The 21266-nt window shown below is 34.6% G+C and overlaps 1 protein-coding gene across 2 annotated transcripts; it reads left to right on the top strand.

The window, feature by feature from the left end:
* Nucleotides 1-2816: 2816 nt before the first annotated feature.
* LOC101207129 (nardilysin-like) lies at nt 2817-19660 on the top strand. Of its 2 annotated transcripts, XM_004150557.3 has the most exons (19): nt 2817-3334; nt 3439-3514; nt 3950-3996; nt 5066-5178; nt 6116-6189; nt 6567-6662; nt 6754-6873; nt 11917-12150; nt 12427-12575; nt 13729-13885; nt 14302-14454; nt 14665-15044; nt 15311-15460; nt 15550-15732; nt 17002-17205; nt 17323-17432; nt 18004-18157; nt 18946-19067; nt 19156-19660. In XM_004150557.3, the coding sequence occupies exons 1-19, from the start codon at nt 3032-3034 to the stop codon at nt 19397-19399; spliced, it is 3069 nt and encodes a 1022-aa protein (XP_004150605.1). In that variant the 5' UTR covers nt 2817-3031; the 3' UTR covers nt 19400-19660. The 2 variants fall into 2 exon arrangements, with proteins under 2 accessions (XP_004150605.1, XP_031743090.1); XM_031887230.1 differs by lacking the exon at nt 3950-3996 and having other exon boundaries at nt 3301-3334.
* Nucleotides 19661-21266: the final 1606 nt, after the last annotated feature.

Genomic DNA, 21266 nt, shown 5'->3' with positions numbered 1-21266 from the left:
CTAATTCGAACAATTCTAATTATTTCATCATAATATTTTAAGTTGATTACTTATGAGCTAGCGGGAGAACCTAATGGTAGATCATGGACTTCAACGATGTGAGATTAACTGGATAAACTCTTTTAGACCGAGTTAATCAACCTTCGTTAACTAACGAGTCATTCCCCTAAAGTCCCGTAGTTGCACTTCCCTCACTATAGATATATTTGTGTCCATGTGATATAACCATGATAAGTAAGTTAATCCTTCACAGATTTTTCGTAACCTCGACTAGGTTAAAGTACCATTTTACCCCTAAGATTACATCTTGCTCCTTAAGTCCAACAACTGATTCACTATTGAACAATTGGTTTAAGGTCCAACCTTTAGATTGAATCTCTCTCGGACCAATGAGAGAGTGGGACCCCTTATTCAAGACTTGAATTCAGTCTTTAAAGGAACAACCTATCTATTATCCCTAAAATAGGTAGGAGTGAATTTCATCTTGCACCTTATGTCCCTAGTTATCCACCCGATCTTACCCCTGAAATGGGAGGCTTATTGGACTAGCACCATTGAGTTGCCTTTCCCTATGCAGATCTAAAAATAATTTCGTGTGAACAGAAGTTTATAGTTAGCTCAGGATTAAGATTAAGTTACACTAGATATCTATAAACGAAACAGTTGATTTTATTAAAGTCAACGATGTTATAACCTAAAAGCAACTATTTCATGGTTCCAGTCTTATGTAAACTTTTTACATAGGATGCCCCCATTTCCATGTCTCTACATGAATAATTCAGGATCACATCGTTTGTACAAACTACAAAGCAGGTTACATCCATAGGGTCTCTAGAATAAGGTGCCCAGTTGTATTCATATACTATAAACTATTTAGGCTATATACTCGAACTTGATCCACGTTTATGTCTCTACATAAAGTTCAAGTTTACTCAATAATAGTCTCGGTACTTAGTTTATTGGCTTTAAGATTATAATATCAATAACGACTTTATTAAATATAATATGATTTACAAACTATGAGTTTTATGACATAAATTCCAACAATAAATTCATTTGAGAGAGAACACTCACCAAACTTTACCAAATATCCTCATTTTCCTTCTCTTTTCGCTAGCCTTCTCGCGGAACAAACCGCAGCACTAAAAGCTTTGTTTTTTTTCTTCTCGCTAAAGCAAAACATGAACATTTTAGTTTTTTTTTTTTTAAATAATAAAACCTCCTTGCTTACTTAATGACCAAGTCCTCTATTTATAAATCCATTAAACTAACTTAGTCATGCTTAAATTCTTCTCAGTTCGCCTGCTCCTACTTAAACCTTTACATGGTAAATTTAATATTTAACCAAGTCATGCTTAAATCTTTAATCTTACACATTAACACTTGTCAAACCAGATTTGACATTTTCTTCACCAGACATTTCTTCTCGCCTAACTTCATTATGCGAATAACTTCAACCACTCAACATAGCTTTCGAAGGTCTTAACACAAATCATTCTTTTCTGAAAACTTCCTCACTGAACTAATTTCTTAATCACAAAACTTATACTTGGCAATAAAAGATTTTATCACTTAATCCTTTTCGCGAATTGATTCAAACGCCAACTTCTTATCCAAAACGCAAATTTTCAAAATACTTAACCAAATTTTCCTTCTTATACTCAAATTAGAAACAAGTCTCACATGACCCTTACACCAAACACCAAAGCATGACCAACCACTTATGCTTATAGGTTTTTAAGCCCCATCTTGCCGTCCAATGACACTTTTTTGGAGGCTTTTTAGCATTCATTTGCGGCATATAACCTCCAAATGCCTAAAATTATACTTTTGACAGTTAGCCAATTTTTCTCAACTCTTCTCTTTTTCTCAAACCTAAACTTCAATTTCAAGTCCTTTTACTTTCTTTTCCTATAAATTTCATTTTTCCTTATCCTTTACTAAGCTTAACAAATTCTAAAGGTTAAAGAGATTTTGGGTTTCACATCTACGACATCGTACAATAAATTAGTCTTTAGACATTATTAGTCACGCCAATTTATATGTGCATTCTTAATTTATCTCTTGTTTTTAAGCATAACCTACCACAACCTTAATTTAATTAGTTTATTTAATCATATTTAATAATTAGTTACTAATTTAATTATTCAATAGATGTAAGGTGGTTAAATTGATGATATAACTTCTGCCTTCACTATCCTACCCATCGCTCCCATGACTTATTGTCATCTGCCACATCCTTTCTCATACGGTTTACTTTCTCCTCATGTCTATTTAAAATAATAAAAAAGAATGAATTACATGAATGATGTTATAAACTATAAACTATAATATGATATTTATTAAATTGAAAATAAACAATATCAGCCATCTTAACCTTTTTTTTTACTTTCTTTAAAACAATATTTAAAAGTACAATGTTAAAATAATGTCATGTGTGGTTTTGTTATTTTTGTATACTTAGTTAATGGAATGTTGTTAATTTTCATTCTATCATTTTCAAACTTCAACAATTCAAACAAAAATTCTTAAAATAATCGGTTAGGTTGGCATTCTAAAGTTTGATATCAAATTTGATCTATAAACAAATTTACATATCGATACTATTCCTCCAAAATATAATATATATATATACTTTGTATTCGGTGCACCAGGAGGGACAGTGCAAGTATTGGACGTACGTTTTTTCCATCTCATAATAGGCTGTAATTTTTAAGATTGAAAATTACTTTCTTAAAAGTAACTCTATAGTCTCGACTTTTTTAAACCTAGAAATTGAAACATTGAGGACATTCTCATTGTCCGCACAACAAAAAGAAGCCGACACGTCGTCCCATTCAATACTCAATAGAACTGATTTCCACTTGCAAGCAGCGAAAAAACGTAGAAACTACAGCATCAAACTACGTTACTTTTCTGCTTGTTGCATTAGCAATCGCACAACCCACTGACCAAGGAGAACCTTTTCTCTTCTCTTTATAGCCTCTTCAATCCTCCATTTCCATAGCTTTGAGCTCGAGCGGATTCATCCATGGCCACAACTCGCATCACTTTCTCCTCAGACGATTTAGTGGTGAAGTCACCCAATGACAGGAGGCTTTACAGGTTTCTTCAGCTGGATAATGGCTTATCTGCCTTGCTCGTTCACGATCCTGAGATTTATCCCGACGCATGCCCCAAGCCTTCAGAAGACGAGGAGGATGAAGAAGACGAAAGCGAGGATAGCGAGGAAGAGGAGGAGGATGGCGACGAAGAAGATGAAGAGGAAGAAGGAGAGGAGGAGGAAGGTAATGGTACTGACAATGGAGAAAAGTCTGCTGTTCAGACTAAGAAGGTTAGCGATTGTTTCATATAATGCGTGAGTTAGTTGATCGAATTCTAGACTGAGATTTTAAATTCCTACATTAACTTCTTTTCTTGACTGTTTTGCGATTACAGGCTGCAGCTGCAATGTGTGTAGAAATAGGCAGCTTCTCTGATCCTTTTGAAGCTCAGGGACTCGCTCATTTTCTAGGTTAGTTTATTTGTCTTGCATGGACATTTCATTGGAACTTTTTTTGGCAGAGACGGAAGTTTATCTACTCTTTCAAATTAGACCTGTATGTCGAGGTTTCCTGAGATACCGCAGGTTGTGAATATTGTTCTTCGGGAGCATTTTGTTACTTATCTGCAGCAGGCTTCAAAACATTTGTTTCTTTACTGGTTATGTGAAGTTTGTAAATTACGCTTGTTGATTTCATAAGTTCTGAATGCATTTACGGCTAACCATTTCAAGTTTTGAATGCATTTACGATTACCCATTTCAAGTTAACCCTTTAACATTTCTATCTGGTTGTTGCTTTGTTTTACCAGAAAATGTTAATACTGCATTGTTTCATAATTGCTGATGTGGTTAGTGATACTGAACTACATCATTTGCTTAAAAATAACGTGCTTACATGTTCTGCAGAACATATGCTTTTCATGGGAAGTACTGATTATCCAGATGAAAATGAGGTTGTATAAATTGTTACTGTACAGGCATTTTTATTTATTCATTTTTCATTTGAATGAATAACGATGAAGGATAAAGAATTGAATGTATGAATAGGTTGAATATCCATAAACTCAATAGAAGGTTGAATGTCCAAATACTCGATTAAACTCAATTGGTTGTACTCCGTTTCTTTTTACTTTGGTTTCCGTCATAATTTTTCCATTTGGGAAATGATGAAGGTTGCCTCTTTGCTTTCTTTATTGGAGGGGTACTCTTTTAGGGACGTCCGAATTTGGAATCCAAATCCTTCGGAGGGGTTTTCTTGTATATCCTTCTTCAGATTGTTATTGGATCCTTCCCTTCTTGAGCTGTTTGTATTTGATATTGTTTGGAGGATTAAGATCCCTATGAAGGTTAGGTTCTTTATTTGGCAAGTATTGCTCGGTCGTGTTAGCACTGGTGATAGGCTGGTTCGGAGAAGAACTACTCTTGTGGAACCTCTATGTTGCATTTTGTGTAGGAAGGCAGAAGAGGACATGAATCACCTTTTTTGGGATTGCCAGTATACAAGGACAGTGTGAAGTTTTTTCTTGCAGGAGTTCGGTGTTTGCATCGTTGGTCAGAGAGACATGCAAGCCACAATCGTGGAGTTCCTTCTCCATCCACATTTTAGAGAGAATTGCCGTTTTATGTGGCTTGCTGGGGTGTGTGCAATTATGTGGAATATTTGGGGGGAGAGAAATGATAGAGTTTTTAGAGGGAAGGAAAGAGACCCTTGTGAGCTGTGGTCCTTGATGAGATTTCTTGTCTCCCTTTGGGCTTTGCTTTTGAAGCTTTTTTGTAATTATTTGCTAGGAAACATCTCTCTTAGTTGGAATTCCTTCCTTTAGTGGGAGGTCTATTAAGGATGTTTTGTTAGCCCTTGTAATCTTTCATTTTTACTCAATGAAAGTCGTTTCCATAAAAAAAAAGTTGCAAGAAAAATTTTAGGATTGCTAAAGCCACTGGATAATTTCAAAATTTGCTTGTTATAGTTTTGAATGAAAGTTTACTACTTTTATATCTGAGTTTTTTTTTTTGCTTTTCTAGTATGATAGTTATTTATCCAAGCACGGAGGTTTCTCAAATGCATATACAGAAACAGAGCATACCTGTTACCACTTTGAGGTGAAACCAGAGTTTCTTAAAGGTGCTTTGAAAAGGTTAATGTTGTTTTTATCGGCTTCTTCATGAAAGAAATAACATGTCTGTATATCCTGGTACTCCATTTTGTTTTCCTCTGTCTTCCCTCTTGGATTGAAATAGCCTTAACCGTTTAGGCCAAAAATGAAAAGAATGGTTGCAAAATATTATAAAAGTTGTAGAGCTGATTTTCTTTTAGGTAAATACAGACAGTTCTGTGGATGCAAATTCCTCTGTTCTTCAGATTTTGGCTGAGTTCCTTTTTCGTCTCCTATGTCACTTGATTCAGGAATGACCACCTAAAAATCTATTTCCTATTTGTTCTTCTTTTCTATTTCTCCCCAATACATGCGTTTCTCATCTCAAGAAGAGATGAAATATTGGAAAAATCCTATATAATTAAAGTCCATGAAGTAGCCCACAGAGAGTATCCAACTGCATGCTCTGCAAAATTGAAATGTTTATTTAGAAAGCCCTTGTCATAATCCTTTTCTTTCTTCTATAAAAACCATGGTTGCTTTTATAGACGGTCTTTTTGTTTTTTGATTTTTTAACCATACCACCTTTCTTTAATTGAGAAGTGAAGAACCATAAATTCAATGTATAAAAATATCGCTTTTTCCCTTTGCCCTCTACTATCTTTTACAGGGTTCCTTTTTTTTTTTTTATTTGAGTATATCTCTGTTACTGATAAGAGGAAAAAATATCTCATTCATTTTCCGGAATATATCTTGGATAACACAATTTAATCTAAACTTTAATAGTAGAATCCAGGCTCATCACTATATTTAATCTATTTCTAAATCTTAATTTAACAAATTTAGAATATTAAGAAAATGGTGGATTGCAAGGAAAATTGTGTCCATTGCAGTTGATTACCAGAGATTTGATATTTAGTCGTAGTGCATTCCTTTTTCTAGTTGATTGGTTGATTAAATTAGTCTGTTTTGTTATCAGGTTCTCACAGTTTTTCATTTCACCTTTAGTGAAAACTGAAGCCATGGAAAGAGAGGTACTTGCTGTTGATTCAGGTGGGTTCCTGCTTTTTGGAAATACAATGGACTGTTTGGAACAATCTACCATGAGAATAAAAATTCTGTGGATCCATGTTTGTGTAACTTTTTCTTAAATTTTATTCTCTTTTGTTTCCATTTAGTTTTTCTTTAATTATTATTTTTTATTTTTTGGATAGATTATCTTTCAGTAAAACCAAAGTTAATTTCAAATGGTTAATATTTTTGAACTTTTGTTAGCCACTTGATCACAGTTCTCTTATTGATTTAAGAAGTAAAAAGATAAAAAATTGGTTCCAGAACAATCTTTCTATCAAGCACTTTGTTTCTTACACTATATCATGCTCCTAACAAGTTCTTACTGCCTAACTATATGTTTAACATATGAAAAATAGAATTCAACCAGGTTTTGCAAGATGATAGTTGCCGACTTCAGCAACTTCAATGTTATACATCTGTACCTGGTCATCCTTTTAACAGATTTTTCTGGGGTAGCCTGCTTATCACCTTATTTTCTTTTTCTGGTTGATCAATCTTGTCATGTGAAAATGTCTTTTATTTCTCCTTTTCTTGCAATGGAAGGTAATAAGAAGAGCTTGGTTGATGCAATGGAAAAGGGTATAAATCTGCGAGATCAAATATTGAAACTGTTCAGTGATTATTACCATGGTGGACTAATGAAGCTGACTGTCATTGGTGGAGGTAAAATCCACCCCCCACCCCCACCCCTACCTCCAATCCCAATCCCAACCCCAACCCCAACCACACACACACATTCAACGTTTTCTTGAAATAACAATGGAATTTCAAATTCATTGTTCAGTGTCCTTTGCTAAATACAAATAATAGCTTTCAGTGTTTTAGTTGTATGATATATACACATATAAACCTTACTTTCTAGTTAGCACACACACACACACACACATTATTCTACATCAGCGATGGAAGTTATTATCAATACTTTTTTTTCTTTTGGTGAAGTAGAGTTCTCAACTTAACGCTCACTTGTGAAAGAACTATTTTAAGTCAGCAAATTGCAATTTTAATACATTTCACTTTTACTTCAATTATTAATTCACACGCACACACATATCTATTATTCCACAACGTCAATGATAGAAGTTATTAAAAGTGGTAAAGAAATAGACATCGAGTTACGTGGAAACCCGAGCACCGGGAGAAAAACCATGATTTGACTTTCTTATTATTTTCTCATTTTAACAAAGAATACAATAGGGAGAATTAATAGACAACAAACTTGTAATAAAAATGGAAAGAAAATTAGGTCAAATTTTTCCTTGGGCCAAGCCCACTGAGACTAACACTTCCCTTCAAGTTGGGACGTAGATATCAATTAGACCTAACTTGCTAACACATGAATCAAACCTCTGTCTAAGAACCTCCAACTTGCTAATCACCAATCTGTTGGCTCGAGGGGATGTAAGGAGTGCATATGCTACCATTGTCTAGTCTTTCTTTAATAAATTGTGATCAATCTCCACATGTTTCGTTCTATCATGTTGAACTGGATTGTTGACGATTCTAATAACTGCCTTATTATCATAGAATCATTTCATTGGCATCTCATAGTTTTGATGAAGGTCTGATAAAACCTTGTGAAGCCAAATTTCCTCACATATTCACTAGCTCATAGCTTTGTACTCAACTTCAGTGTTGATTTTGGCTATAACCTCTTGCTTCTTACTTCTCTAGATTACGAGGTTGCCCCATACAAAGGTACAATACCCACAGCCAGAGGTGGATTTTCTGTCAACAATGGATCCTGCTCAGTTAGAATCAGTATAGGCCTCAATAGTTTTTTTTGTCGTTTTTTCTGAACATCAACCCTTTACTAGGAGTTGTTTTTAGGTACCTCAGAATTCTATTAACAACCTCCATGGGTTCCTCATAGGTACCTGCATAAACTGGCTAACGACACTCACAACATAGGAGATATCTGGTCTAGTATGTGACAAGTAAATCAACTTTCCCACAAGATGCTGATATTTTTCTTTCTCAACTGGAACTTTATCACTTGAATTTTCTAGTTTATAGTTGAATTCAATAGGAGTATCAGCAGAACGACATATATCATACCTGTTTTATTTAACAAATGAAGGGTATACTTTCTCTAAGATACAAAGATACCTTCTTTTGATCTAGCAACATCCATCCCAAGGAAATACTTTGCCCTACGTCTTTAATTTCAAACCCATCACCCATCTTTTTCAGTTTGGTGATCTCTGCGGTGATATTGTCATCAACATAAACAATTAACAAAGTAATCTTCTTAGCCTTGGAGACTTTTGTAAACAAGGTGTGATCAGAGTTCCCTGATTGTACCCTTTGGACTTGATAAAGGTAGTAAACCTATAAAACCATGCTCTGGGTGATTGTTTTAGCCCATTTATGAAGTTTACAAACTTGATGATCAAACTAGGCTTCAAAGCCTAGCTGACTTAAATAGACCTCCTCTTCCAAGTCTCCATTCAAGAACGCATTCTTAACATCTAGCTGATATAAGGGCTAGTCTTTATTCACAACAACAGATAACAGAACTAATGATATTTAGTTTTTGCAACTGGAGAAAAGTTTTAGAGTAATCGACATCATAAGTCTGAGTGAACCCTTTTGCAACTAACCTGACCTTGTGTCTGTCAAGAGTTTCATCTTCCTTATATTTGAGTGTGAACACCCATTGACATCCCATGGTTTTGTGTCCCATAGGGAGAGTACAGATCTCCCAAGTCTTATTCTTTTCAAGAGCTCTCATCCCCTCCATAACTTCAGTTTTCCACTCAGGCACTCTAAAGCAATGTGGATATTTTTAGGTATCATGGTAGAGTCAAGATTAGTTGTGAAAGCTTTGAAAGGTGGAGATAGACTCTCATAGGAAACATAGTTACAAATAGGGTGTTTTGTGTAGGATTTGGTATCTTTTCTCAGCGCAATATGGATGTCAAGAGAAGGATCATACTCATCAAGATTACTTGAATAATCATGTTAAGCCTCATTACTACTAGTTTTTGCTTTGACCTTAGTCTCATTAATACTGTCCTTTTCTCCCATATCTTCTGGAATAACATTATTGGATCTGTCATTCTCACACATTTTAATATAAACACATGAGTCAATAGGATTAGTCATACCTTGATCTTGGAGGGTTCAAAGTCTTCGACCGCAGCCAATTGATCAGTAGGGGACCCAATTTTCTTTCTGAGATTCCTTTTATAGTAAATTTTCCAGGGAACTTGGTTTGTAGGTAGGACCATGGGATGAGGATCGGGGTCAAGTGAGGTAACAAGTGTAGGACTAGTAGACTCTAAGGGCAGTTAGACTCTTCACTCACACTCTCCCCCTGAAGATGGCTAACAGGAAAGTAAGGTCGATCCTCACGAAAAGTGACATCCACAGTGATAAAGTATTTACGGGAAGTGCACCTCTTGATCGATGGTTACATATGCTCATTGTATAATTCTCTTGTACTATGAGCTTTTGTTTCATTATTATTATATTAATAAAGAGGTTTTCCTTTTAAAAAAAAAAAGTATTTACGAGAAGGAGGAGGGAAACATTTTTAGCTCCATTGATGAAGGGGATACCCAACAAACATATATCTGAGCCCAAGGGGTGAATTTGGTCTGGTTAGGGCCAAAGCTATGAACATAAGTTGTACAACCAAACACACAAAGGGAACATCAGAAGTAACGTGGATAGAGGGATACAACTCCTTGAGACAATCTAAGGGGGTCTGGAGGTGATAGACACGGGAGGACATCTCTATTTCTAATATCTCCCCGCAAATAAGAGGGAAGGAAGTAGACAAGGGAACAAGCCACTTCCAAAAGGTGACGATCTTTCTGCTCGACAACCCTATTTTGTTGAGGGGTGTAAGCACATAAGCTTTGGTGGACAATCCCTTTGGAGGATAGAAACTCACACGGGGAATGGTTTTGAAACTCCCGACCATTATCACTTCGAAGAACTGAAATTTTGGCATTGAATTGCGTTTCTACGTTGTAATAAAAGTTATGAAATATAGAGGAGATCTTAGATTTATCAGTGATAAGGAAGACCTAGGTAGGATGGGTATGATCATCAATAAAGGTCACGGAGTATGAACCACCGTTTTCGAGAGGAGATAGTGACATTTAAGGGACCCCAAACGTCACTATGGTTAAGGGTGAACGATTGGGTTGATTTATATGGCTGTGAGGGAAAGGAAATCTGATGTTGTTTGGCCCGAATACATACATCACAAGATAAAGAGGAAACCTCAACTTTAGAGAAGAGATGGGGAAATAAATACTTCATATATTGAAAATTTGGATGGCCCAACCGGAAATGCCATAATATACAATCTTGACAAAGGATAACGATTGGGAGTAGGCTGGCTGAACTACAGAGGTAACGGACGGTGGCGCGTGGGCGGACAAATGTGGTGCATGTGGCTGGTTCCCTCCACTAGGTAGTGCGACGGACTCTGAGGGTAGGCCCATTGAAATCATCGGCGGCTTCTGAAGCCGGTGGAGCAATTTTTCCATGACGACGGCGACGACTGACTCATGGTTGTTCTCTTTATGGGTTCGATCAATGTTCGTGTCAAGGTTTTCGTCCGTACCCTGCTCTGATACCATATTAAAAGCAGTAAAGAAAATAAAGACTGAGTTACGTGGAAACCTAAGTACCGAGAGAAAAACCACGATCTAACTTTCTTATTATTTTCTCATTTTAACAAAGAATACAATAGTGAGAATTAATAGATAACAAGCTTGTAATATAGTTTATTTTAATGAAGTAAAGTTCTCAACTCAACCCTCACTTGTGAAAGACAACTATTTTAAGTCCAGCAAATTCCAAATTTAATACATTTCACTTTTACTTTAATTATTAATTCAGTCTATTATTGACGGGTTGGGATGCATGTTTGTTATTTCTATGCCCGTTGGCTATCTTGTTGTTTTGTGGACGGGGATGGGGACGGTTGAGTTCAGGTGTTAACACACACTGCCATTAAAGAAAGTAAAGAAAAAGAAATAAGTGCTGCGAGCTCTGTTTTTGTTTTTGTTTTTATTTTTTTGTAAAATATATATCTTCATAAGAAACCACTCTTTCATTAAAAAAATGATTAGATATACAGGAGTTCTTAAAAAGAAGCTCAAAGGTAGAGGCTCCCACCCACGAGGAAATATTAAACCTACATCTCAAAAAACTGATCAACCCCTCAGTCATCTTTTTTTTTTTTAAAGGGAAATGAGTCTCTTTTATTAATTATAAATGAGACATCAACCCCCATGTCATCTTTTTGCTGTGCTTCTTATCCTAGATTTGGCCATGGTTATTTATTGAGAAAATGAAAAGAAAAATAATGTTTAAATGTCAGAGGATTGAACCATCATGGTTGCCTAGTGGTAGAAAGGGAGACATAGTTTCAATAACTAACTAAGAGGGTCATGGGTTCAATCCATAGTGGCCACCTACCAAGGAATTAATTTCCTACAATTTTCTTGTCACCCAAATGTTGTAGAGTTAGGTGGGTTTTCCATGAGAATAGTCGAGGTACGTGTAAGCTGGCCCGAATACTCACGGATATCCAAAAAAGAAAAAAGAATGCCAGAGGAGTGAGGAGTGGGGACCAGTTTCATAGGAAGTGTAAAGGTTATTTGGACAAATAATAAAATGTTCAATCTTAACATCTCTTACTTGGCTAGTTTTCTAACACAATTACGAACTATTGCATTTCAGAGCCGCTGGATGTGCTTGAGAGTTGGGTTCTTGAATTGTTTGGTGACGTTAAAAAAGGTGTTCAAGCGAAGCCAAAGTTCACAGTAAAAGATCCAATCTGGCAATCTGGAAAGCTTTACAAGCTAGAGGCTGTTGAAGATGTTCACATCCTTGACTTAGCATGGACTTTGCCATGCCTTCAACACAACTATCTGAAGAAGCCTGAAGATTATGTTGCGCATCTCCTTGGGCATGGTGAGATTGTTGCGACTTCTTCAATTTTAAATCCAAAAGTTGCCGTGTTTCTATGTCATTATAAAGATGCTACATTTCCATTTGTTCCCCAGTTGGGAAAAAATGTTACATTTGCTGGTATTGATGTTTTTGTTTTCCAAAAATAATAACCAACATCATTTCTTGAGTACAATCAGCAACATCATTTCTTGATACTCAAGTTCATTGTTTGCACTAAACATCATTTCTAGTATTTTATTTCAATTTAAACGTCATAACATAACCTTTAATTTCCAGAGGGCAATGGAAGCTTGCATTTCTCTCTGAAAGCTAAAGGATGGGCAACATCCTTATCCGCTGGTGTTGGGGATGAAGGAATGTGTCGGTCTTCAATGGCTTATGTATTTGGAATGTCAATATATCTGACTGACTCGGGTAAAGAAAAGGTACTGATGTTAACTTTTACATTGAGGATGATAATTTCATAGCAGATTTGCTTGTGGTAGTATATTAGACTATTTTCTTAATCTTGAAAACGAAATGAAGTATTAAGCTTGCTTGTTATGAAAACCCTAGAAATTTGAGAATTAGGGACTCTTTGGTTGAACCCTAATAATAAAGTATAAAATCTCCAAATCAATTTGGCGTTAATTCGAAGGGAAGTAGATCTGGATTACCTTTTGATCGAGGACCAAGAGATAAAGAGAATTGGTTCCTCACTCCTTCAAGTTTGAATACTCCACAAACAAGTTGAGTAGACCTACATGAATGTTTTGGCATGCAATCCGACTCAAGAATTGCAAATTAGCGATGAAGCTCTATCATCTACCGAAGGATTTCATTTGGAAAAACTAATTGTTTAGTGTTTCCCTTCAGACCCCAAAACCTATCCTGCTTAGCCTAAAAAACCTAAAAGTCCATTCTACCCTTAACTCAAAAATAGACAATAAAACTAAAATCCCAAATAAGACATATATGGGTCCAGAACCAAAATACCAAAATAAGGTATGCTTGTAACTAAAATACCACTAGTGAACTTTACCAATGCTCAATCAATTTCATTTTGTAGCATCATTTGAAACAAAATTTAGAGCTTCTGACTGGTTTTTATTGCTTGAGTCACTTTTATTGATTTCATTGCTATTTATATGTGGGAATTCAGTTAAATGTAGTTTCTTGGCCCTTGAACACGTGATTGGCCCTGGAGGTAACAAGAAGACACCTTGGTTCATATCATTGCTCTTCAAGGAAGTTAGGAAAAAAAATTGACCGTGGAACTGTTATGGGTCATTTTGTCCTTGCTTTTGTAGCTACTTTTTTCTTCCCTTCCTGGAAATGAAATATGTTTGTTGGAGCCATATATAATAAGCTCTAAACTCTGTTACTTTTTTTCTTTTCTTTTGTAATTATTTCACCTGTTACTCAGTTGGCCCCCTTCTTTTAGTAGTGGTGTTTTGGTGGGTATTCTTTCGTTGTTTTCTCAACGAAAGTTGTTGCTTCAAAAAAGAAAAAATGTTTGATGAATAAAATAATAGAAATTTATGGATTGTACACAAATTTTTGCTTGTCATGGCTTGCTAATCCTTAAACATTCTTCAGATCTTTGAGATTATTGGCTATGTTTATCAATACCTTAAGTTGCTTCGACAAATTTCTCCTCAAGAGTGGATCTTTAGAGAACTCCAGGACATTGGAAACATGGATTTTAGGTTTGCCGAAGAGCAACCTCAGGATGACTATGCTGCAGAACTCGCAGGTTATTCTTGTTGTCAACTCCAAATTTGGCATCCTTATATTTTGGATAATCAAATTATATTCTTTATTATAAATTTGAGAATATTATTTTATTCACATGTAACTTGAAACAATTTCATATCAATTACTAGCTTATATTTATCTTACCCATCGGGGTAAGAAAATGTCAAGCAGAGGAAGAAAGTAGGTTGATTAACATTAACATTCATGCAAAATTTTGTTATTAGCAGCATGTGTAGCATTCTAAAATTTAATAGTTTATCGTTTGATGGTAATTTAGCACCACACCTTTCACTTGGAATTATCTACACGAAGGTCGATCACTGAAGGATGGTTGAGTTTTGTGAATGTTAATCCTGACTAATGTTTATTACCTACGAACACCAGCCACTCATTAACTATAATTCTTTTATGCAGAGAATTTATCATTTTATCCAGCAGAGCATGTTATTTATGGGGAATATGTTTACAAGATATGGGACGAAGATTTGGTCAAACATATTATTGGTTTCTTTACACCTGAAAACATGAGGGTTGATATAGTATCAAAATCTTTCAGTAAGTTGGAAGGTATGTCAGGTTTGTTTCTTATTTGTACAAGGTAATTTTGGCTTCAGAAGAAACTAAATTGAAAGGAACAGCTATGATTTTGTTCACCCATCGAAGATACGTGCCTGTCCCATCTGCACCTTATTATATTTGACACTTGCTGATATTGTATTTCTTAATAAAAATTTAATCATACATTTATGAAGCTTGATTTCTCTTTCTTTCCTCCAGACTTCAAAATTGAACCCTGGTTTGGATCTCATTATTCTGTGGATGATATTGCTCCCTCTTTGATGGACCTCTGGAGGGACCCTCCTGAAATTGATGCTTCACTTCATCTCCCTGCAAAGAATCAATTCATTCCTTGTGATTTTTCCATTCGTGCTAGTAAAGTTTGCAATAATCTTCCGCTCGAATATTCTCCAATATGCATACTTGATGAACCATTGATGAAGTTCTGGTACAAGCTGGACAATTCCTTCAAACTTCCTCGGGCAAATACATATTTTCATATTAATTTGAGTGGAGGGTACAGTAGTGTGAAAAATTATCTCTTGACTGAGTTATTTGTTCTCCTCCTTAAGGACAAACTGAATGAGATTATATATCAGGTTAACCACTTATGTCTAAACCACTTGGTGATTTTATATTTCTACATTCCTGGCTATTTTGTAGGAGAGGCTGAGGGATTGTCATCCATTTATGGGCCAGGCCTGAAATGTGGCTGCTTGTTTCTATTAAGACTTTATTTACCAATTGTGGTTAATGTCAGAAATCACCACAATAATACTCTGATTATAAATAGAAAAACTAGAGTTTCGGCATTGGTGTATTTATTAAATGTATGAGAGAGTGAGCTTATGTTCGTCCTTTTCAGGCTACCATCGCCAAGCTGGAAACTTCGGTGGCTATTTCTGGCGACAAGCTGGAGCTGAAAGTGTTTGGTTTCAATGATAAGCTTCCTAATCTTTTGTCCAAGCTTTTGGCAACTGCCAGGACATTTATGCCTTCTGAAGATCGTTTTAAGGTGTATGACATTATTTATTTCTTGGATTTTGGGGGGATACTTACTGGTATTTAGTTTTACAGTGAAAAACTGACACAGAATTTGTGAAGGTAATTAAAGAAAAGATGGAGAGGAATTTAAAAAACACCAATATGAAGCCTCGAAGTCACTCGTCATACTTGAGATTACAAGTTCTGTGTGAAAGATTCTATGATGCAGATGAGAAAAGTGATGTTCTAAATGACCTGTCTTTTGTCGATTTGAAGGCACATATCCCCAAGCTTCTATCCCAGGTAGAAAAAAAAAAGAAAAAAGAAAAAAATCTTGACAATGAATATCACTATATTGTTTTAAATTCCTTTTTTGCCCTTAGTTTCATAATTGGCTAGTTGCCATTGCATTTAGTGATTTAGTAGTAGAAATTAGAATGAATTGTTGATTCCTAAGAAGCTCAATAGTTTGGGTAATGTTTGGCCAATGTGTTTGTGTCACAATCGCAAGTTTTCAAGCATGGGACGGGCGATTGTGCGACACTTGTTCTATCTTGGTGAACAAGTCAGTCATATAAAATCCTTCGAAAGTTGTAGACAAACCCGCGATACGATGTAGCCTCCCTTCACGTTTTGATAGAAATTGGTTTTATAAAACGTGAGAGAAAGAAATAAATTGAATACATCGCTAAAGAAAACATTGAAGACTGTCAATTACAAAGAAAGTTTAGAATGCAAAGATTACAACAAGGCTTGGTCAGGGATTCAACTACTATGTCTCATCTATAGTCATTTTAAACATTTTTAGCTTTGACAAGCTTGCATATAAAAATGCCGAAATGTCACTGTTGGTGATATATAATTAAATTTGCCTTCAACCACTAGCTTAAGTTTTTGGATGAATTGGTGGTTTAATATGGTATCAGAGCAGGTGGTCCAAGGAGGTCTTGTGTTCAAGCCCCTGCATTGTCGTTTCCTCCCCAATTAAAATCAATTTCCACTTGTTGGGCCTTTCAAATATTTCAAGCCCACAAGTGTTGGTGATATGGTGATTTGAGGATGTTCGGGCATGTGGCCATGGGCAAACAACGGCTTGGACAAGCATGCTCGTGACATTAGACACCCCGACATATATTGGAGACCTGCTAGAACAATAAATGCATTAGACACTTGTTGTACAAAAGCACAGCAGGTCGAAAATGTGTTAAACATGCATCATGCATCAAACACTTTTAAGTTTATTGTATGCTAGATACACATATGAAAAAAATGAACTTATAGAATGAAATACGTCAAAATGTGTCTTTAAGCATATTAATGCACAAACACATTGACTTTGAATTTCCAACTTCAATAAAAATGATGTCTTAAAATGATGTATAGGTTAATAAATGTATCTTTGCCATGTTTGTCCTAGATTTCAAAAGTGTTCCTATGTCCCTTTGGCACTGTGTCGTATTCGTATCCATGCTGTTTAGGTTTATTCATTGTCATTTTATTTCTCTATAATGTTCTTTCTGGAGACATTCCTATTTTCTGATACTCGCATTTTTATTTCTCCATCTTGAGCAGCTTTACATTGAGGGACTTTGCCATGGAAATTTCTCAGAAGAAGAAGCAATAAGCCTGTCTAACATATTTAAAGACAACTTCTCTGTACAACCACTTCCTCTTGGTATGAGGCATTATGAGCGTGTAATGTGTCTACCTCCTGGGGCTAATCTTGTTAGAGACGTCAGTGTAAAAAATAGATTGGAGAGAAATTCTGTGCTGGAGGTAATGATGAATGAAACCTATTTCCTTGTCCTATGAAGTCTTACTCTGATTTGCCATTGGCGATCAACAGATTAGCATTGCTCTTGATGTGCTTTTACTTTTTGTTTCATTGTGCAGCTGTATTTTCAAATTGAACCGGAGGTTGGTATGGAGGAGTCGATCAGACAAAAGGCTTTGATAGATTTATTTGATGAAATAATTGATGAACCACTTTACAATCAGCTAAGGTGATTTCCTAAGGAAGATTCTTTCACATAGAAAGTTATATATGCGTGTGTATATATTTTGGACGTTCGGATGAGTCCCTTTGGCTTATTGTGGGATGTGATGTTATTTATTTTTTTCTCCTGGAACTTTCTGCATTCTTCTTTCCCGTGATTGGAAATACTTTGTCACTCAGTCAGCTTTCAAGGGAACCCGTTCGTATATTTTATTTGTTCAACCCAGTGTTTCAGTTTCCTCTTCTTTCCCCTATTGTCCGAGTGTGATAAACAGATCTTGTGGAGCAGTGTGCTTGTTTACGTATGTATTTTGCTCCACAAAATTATTTAATTTAATCTGATTGTTGTGAAGAGGGTGCATGTATATCACCTTTTTCACTTGTTAGAAAGAGTTTATTGGAGTGAAGCGAAGAAGCGAGTAGATCATATTGTTTATCTTTTCAAAATCCTGAAATTTTGTTCGTGTATGAAATCAGCATGTTCTTAAGAGAAAATGTTGGCTAGAAATTCTTATAATAGGAATTTTTTATTGAAATGTTCTGACGTAGGATAATTGTTCTACTAATGAATGTTACAGGACAAAGGAGCAACTTGGTTATGTTGTCCAATGCAGTCCACGGTCGACGTACCGGATATACGGTTTTTGTTTCTCTGTTCAATCATCCGAGTACAATCCAATCTTTTTGCAAGAGAGATTTGAGAACTTCATAACTGGCTTGCAAGAATTACTGGTCAGTGCAAGCTCCTTTCTCATGCTGTCACTAATAGTAATAGTAGATAAAAGTATATCATATGATTATCTGCCTCATCATTTTAATGGACTTAGTATCGTACCTGCCCCCTCATTCTCACACAGTTTATTTAGCAGCTTTGTCCAATGATATATATTTAATCAATCTCACTGGTGTGCCTTCTAATCTTGTGAGAAAAAATGAAAGGCTTTTGTGGTGAGCCCGAAATTTGTACCATCTCATGAAGTCATTGGGATGAGAGCAACGATAATCTTTTAAGGATGGTTTCATGTTTCATTGGTGACGAAGTTATTTTCTGAATTATTCTTTAGGTCTTATAAGCGCTCCTTTTTTGTGGGCTTTATTTTGTGAACCCTTTTATTTTTATTTTTATTTTTATTTTTAATGAAAGTTCGGTCGTTCATGAAAACTAAAAAGTTAGTGATCCTACTTTTATGTTATGTCATAAAAAGTTGAGGAATTCCTCGGGCTTGAAAAGTCATTCTCGATGTGGTTAACTAAGATCCACCCGGCATCTATTGGAGATAAGATCATCATTATCATTGCATTATATGGAATTAGAACAGAGAAACAAACCACATAATAAAGGAAAAACAAATTAATATGTAGGTAAGATACATCTAACGTTTGCATTCTTCGTTTCACAAATCACACCATAACCAACTCCAGTTAATTTCTTAGACCAAGTCTTTTCTATTTGCAATATTACTTCTAGAATTTTAACTTAACCATATTTTATTGTATACTTATCTGATATTTTTTGGCAGCTTGGTCTTGACGAAGCTTCTTTTGAGAATTATAAAAATGGACTAATTGGTAAGCTGTTGGAGAAGGATCCATCACTCTATCACGAGACCAATCGATTATGGAGTCAGATTGTCGAAAAGAGGTTCTGTTCATTTTCTTTCCTTGTCCAATACACATAAAAATAAAAATTTTAAATGAGATACTTATTGTTACCGAAATGGAATGTTCAGGTATGCGTTTGATTTCTTACAGAAGGAAGCGGAGGAATTGAAGAACATCCAAAAGAACAACATTATAGATTGGTATAATACATATTTGCAAGAATCGTCGCCCAAATGCCGTCGACTTGCAATTCGAGTATGGGGTTGTGAGACAAACATGATCGATGCTGAGACGCCAGTGAAATCGGTAGTGGCCATTAAAGACGTCGAAGCTTTTAAGACATCATCAATGTTTTACCCAAGCCTTTGTTGAGCAGATAAATGAGAATTGTGTAGGAGTAAATCACAAATGTCCGTTTAATTTAATCCTTTTTGAAAAGGGATTTAGATTTATTAATACACTTAGATTCCTTGGAAGAGGGTGGGCAAATGAATTAAAGAGGAAATAATAAGAATTTTGACATATACAATACAATAGGTAGAGGTGATACAGGTGGATCATTGTTTAGTTGAAATTTTTAGAAATGTTTTTTCGTTTTAATAATGGAAAATAAGCCTCAAAAGTTTCTTCTAACGTATAAAGTTTTTTTCTCTATTTCTTTAGTGTATTACATTTGAATGGGGTCTGCTTGAGATGCTTTACATTATTTGATTGTTGATGCTCTTGATTGTCCAAGATAGTCTTCAGCTTGGAAATCAAACAGTTCTATTCAATTGAGTTTTGTAAATTATCTATCTACAAGAGTTGCAATTTAGTTTTTTTTATTGATTGGAGAGATAATTTTGATACACGATTGCAAATATAAAATGGCTATCAAGAAAAATAGCAAATTATGAATTTTACTTTGAAAAATAGCAAAAATAATTTTAAATTGTTAGACAAAACATAAAAATTAGAAAAATAAATAATGTGCTTGATCCAATGTGGATTGTTATATTGATCATGACTCATGTAGGAATAAGATCATGACTCATGTAGGAATAACCAGGATAGTCCTTTGCAATTTTTTTGCGCCTTTTTATTATTTTCTTTATAAGGGATAGTCCTTCACAATTTTTTTTGTGCCTTTTTATTATTTTCTTTATAAGGGATCGTGACTCTGATTTATCGTGGAATAGCAAATTTAGTATCAAATTCGAATGTTGTTTACCGTTTGGATCCTTAAATGGACCATTTTTTGGAAATTTTAATTTCAATTTATTATACTATTAAATGATCATTTTATGAAAAATCGTTAAATGCATAATTATAGGAGAAAATAACATAATTAGGGAGGATACAATGTTAATAAGAGGAAATGATGCTACATAAAATGCAGAATTTTAGGGAATGATGCAATTTTAAATTCAAAATTTGGAGATCTTCCCACTAACTTTTAAAATAAAATGATAAATTAAATATTTATTACTATATATAGAATCTAAAAACAATAAAAAATAAATATGAAAAATTGTGTAGAATAAAATGTTACTAAAAATTAATAAAACCGTAAAAAACATATGATGAATAAATTAATGTTACTAAGAATTAACCAAAGCTTATGAAACGTACAATGAAGAAATTATATTATCAATCATTTTATGGATAACAAAAAGAGGATGAATTAAATAGCTGTTATTATATATATATTAATAAAATAAATTGTTAATCATTTGATTTGAAGCCTACAAATATGAAAATCTAGTATAAATTGAAGGCATAAATCTAGGAGATGTTGATTAAATAAGATCAATCTCGAAAATAAATATTTATTTAATATTTTTATGAAACTGAAAATACACTGTATTTGTAATTCTATGTTATATTCCGTTATATTTCATTATTTACTCTACATAAATACATTGTACCTCATAAAAGTGAGTTTGAGTATATGAAATGGTAAAATCGGTTAAAACATTGTCAAAAAATATATATTTTACGCGATTTTGCTAAAAATCAAATTCTTTTTGAAGATTTACTATTTTTTAAATAGTTATCTATTATTTTGCTATTCTCACGCTTATCTAGATATAACAATTAGATTCAAATTATTATACAAAAAAAATTGTATGATAGAAACTGCAACTACAAGTATTAAAATTAGGTCTGGCAAGTACTAAAATTAGGCCCAAAAACCTTTGATAATGGTAAAAATTGAACACTTAAATGACCAAAACTAGTTTAATAGAAAGTTGAAGGG

This window comes from Cucumis sativus, chromosome 6 (genome assembly GCF_000004075.3).
Source record: "Cucumis sativus cultivar 9930 chromosome 6, Cucumber_9930_V3, whole genome shotgun sequence".
NCBI lineage: Eukaryota > Viridiplantae > Streptophyta > Magnoliopsida > Cucurbitales > Cucurbitaceae > Cucumis > Cucumis sativus.
The sequence above is the reverse complement of the archived record's forward strand: the minus strand, read 5'-3'. Positions and strand labels throughout refer to the sequence as shown.

Coding starts and splice junctions, on each gene's coding strand:
- LOC101207129 (XM_004150557.3), top strand. CDS start 3,032: ATGGCCACAACTCGCATCACTTTCTCCTCAGACGATTTAGTGGTGAAG. Junction 3,335..3,438: donor CTGCTGTTCAGACTAAGAAG/GTTAGCGATTGT, acceptor TTGCGATTACAG/GCTGCAGCTGCAATGTGTGT. Junction 17,206..17,322: donor AGAGAAATTCTGTGCTGGAG/GTAATGATGAAT, acceptor TTCATTGTGCAG/CTGTATTTTCAAATTGAACC.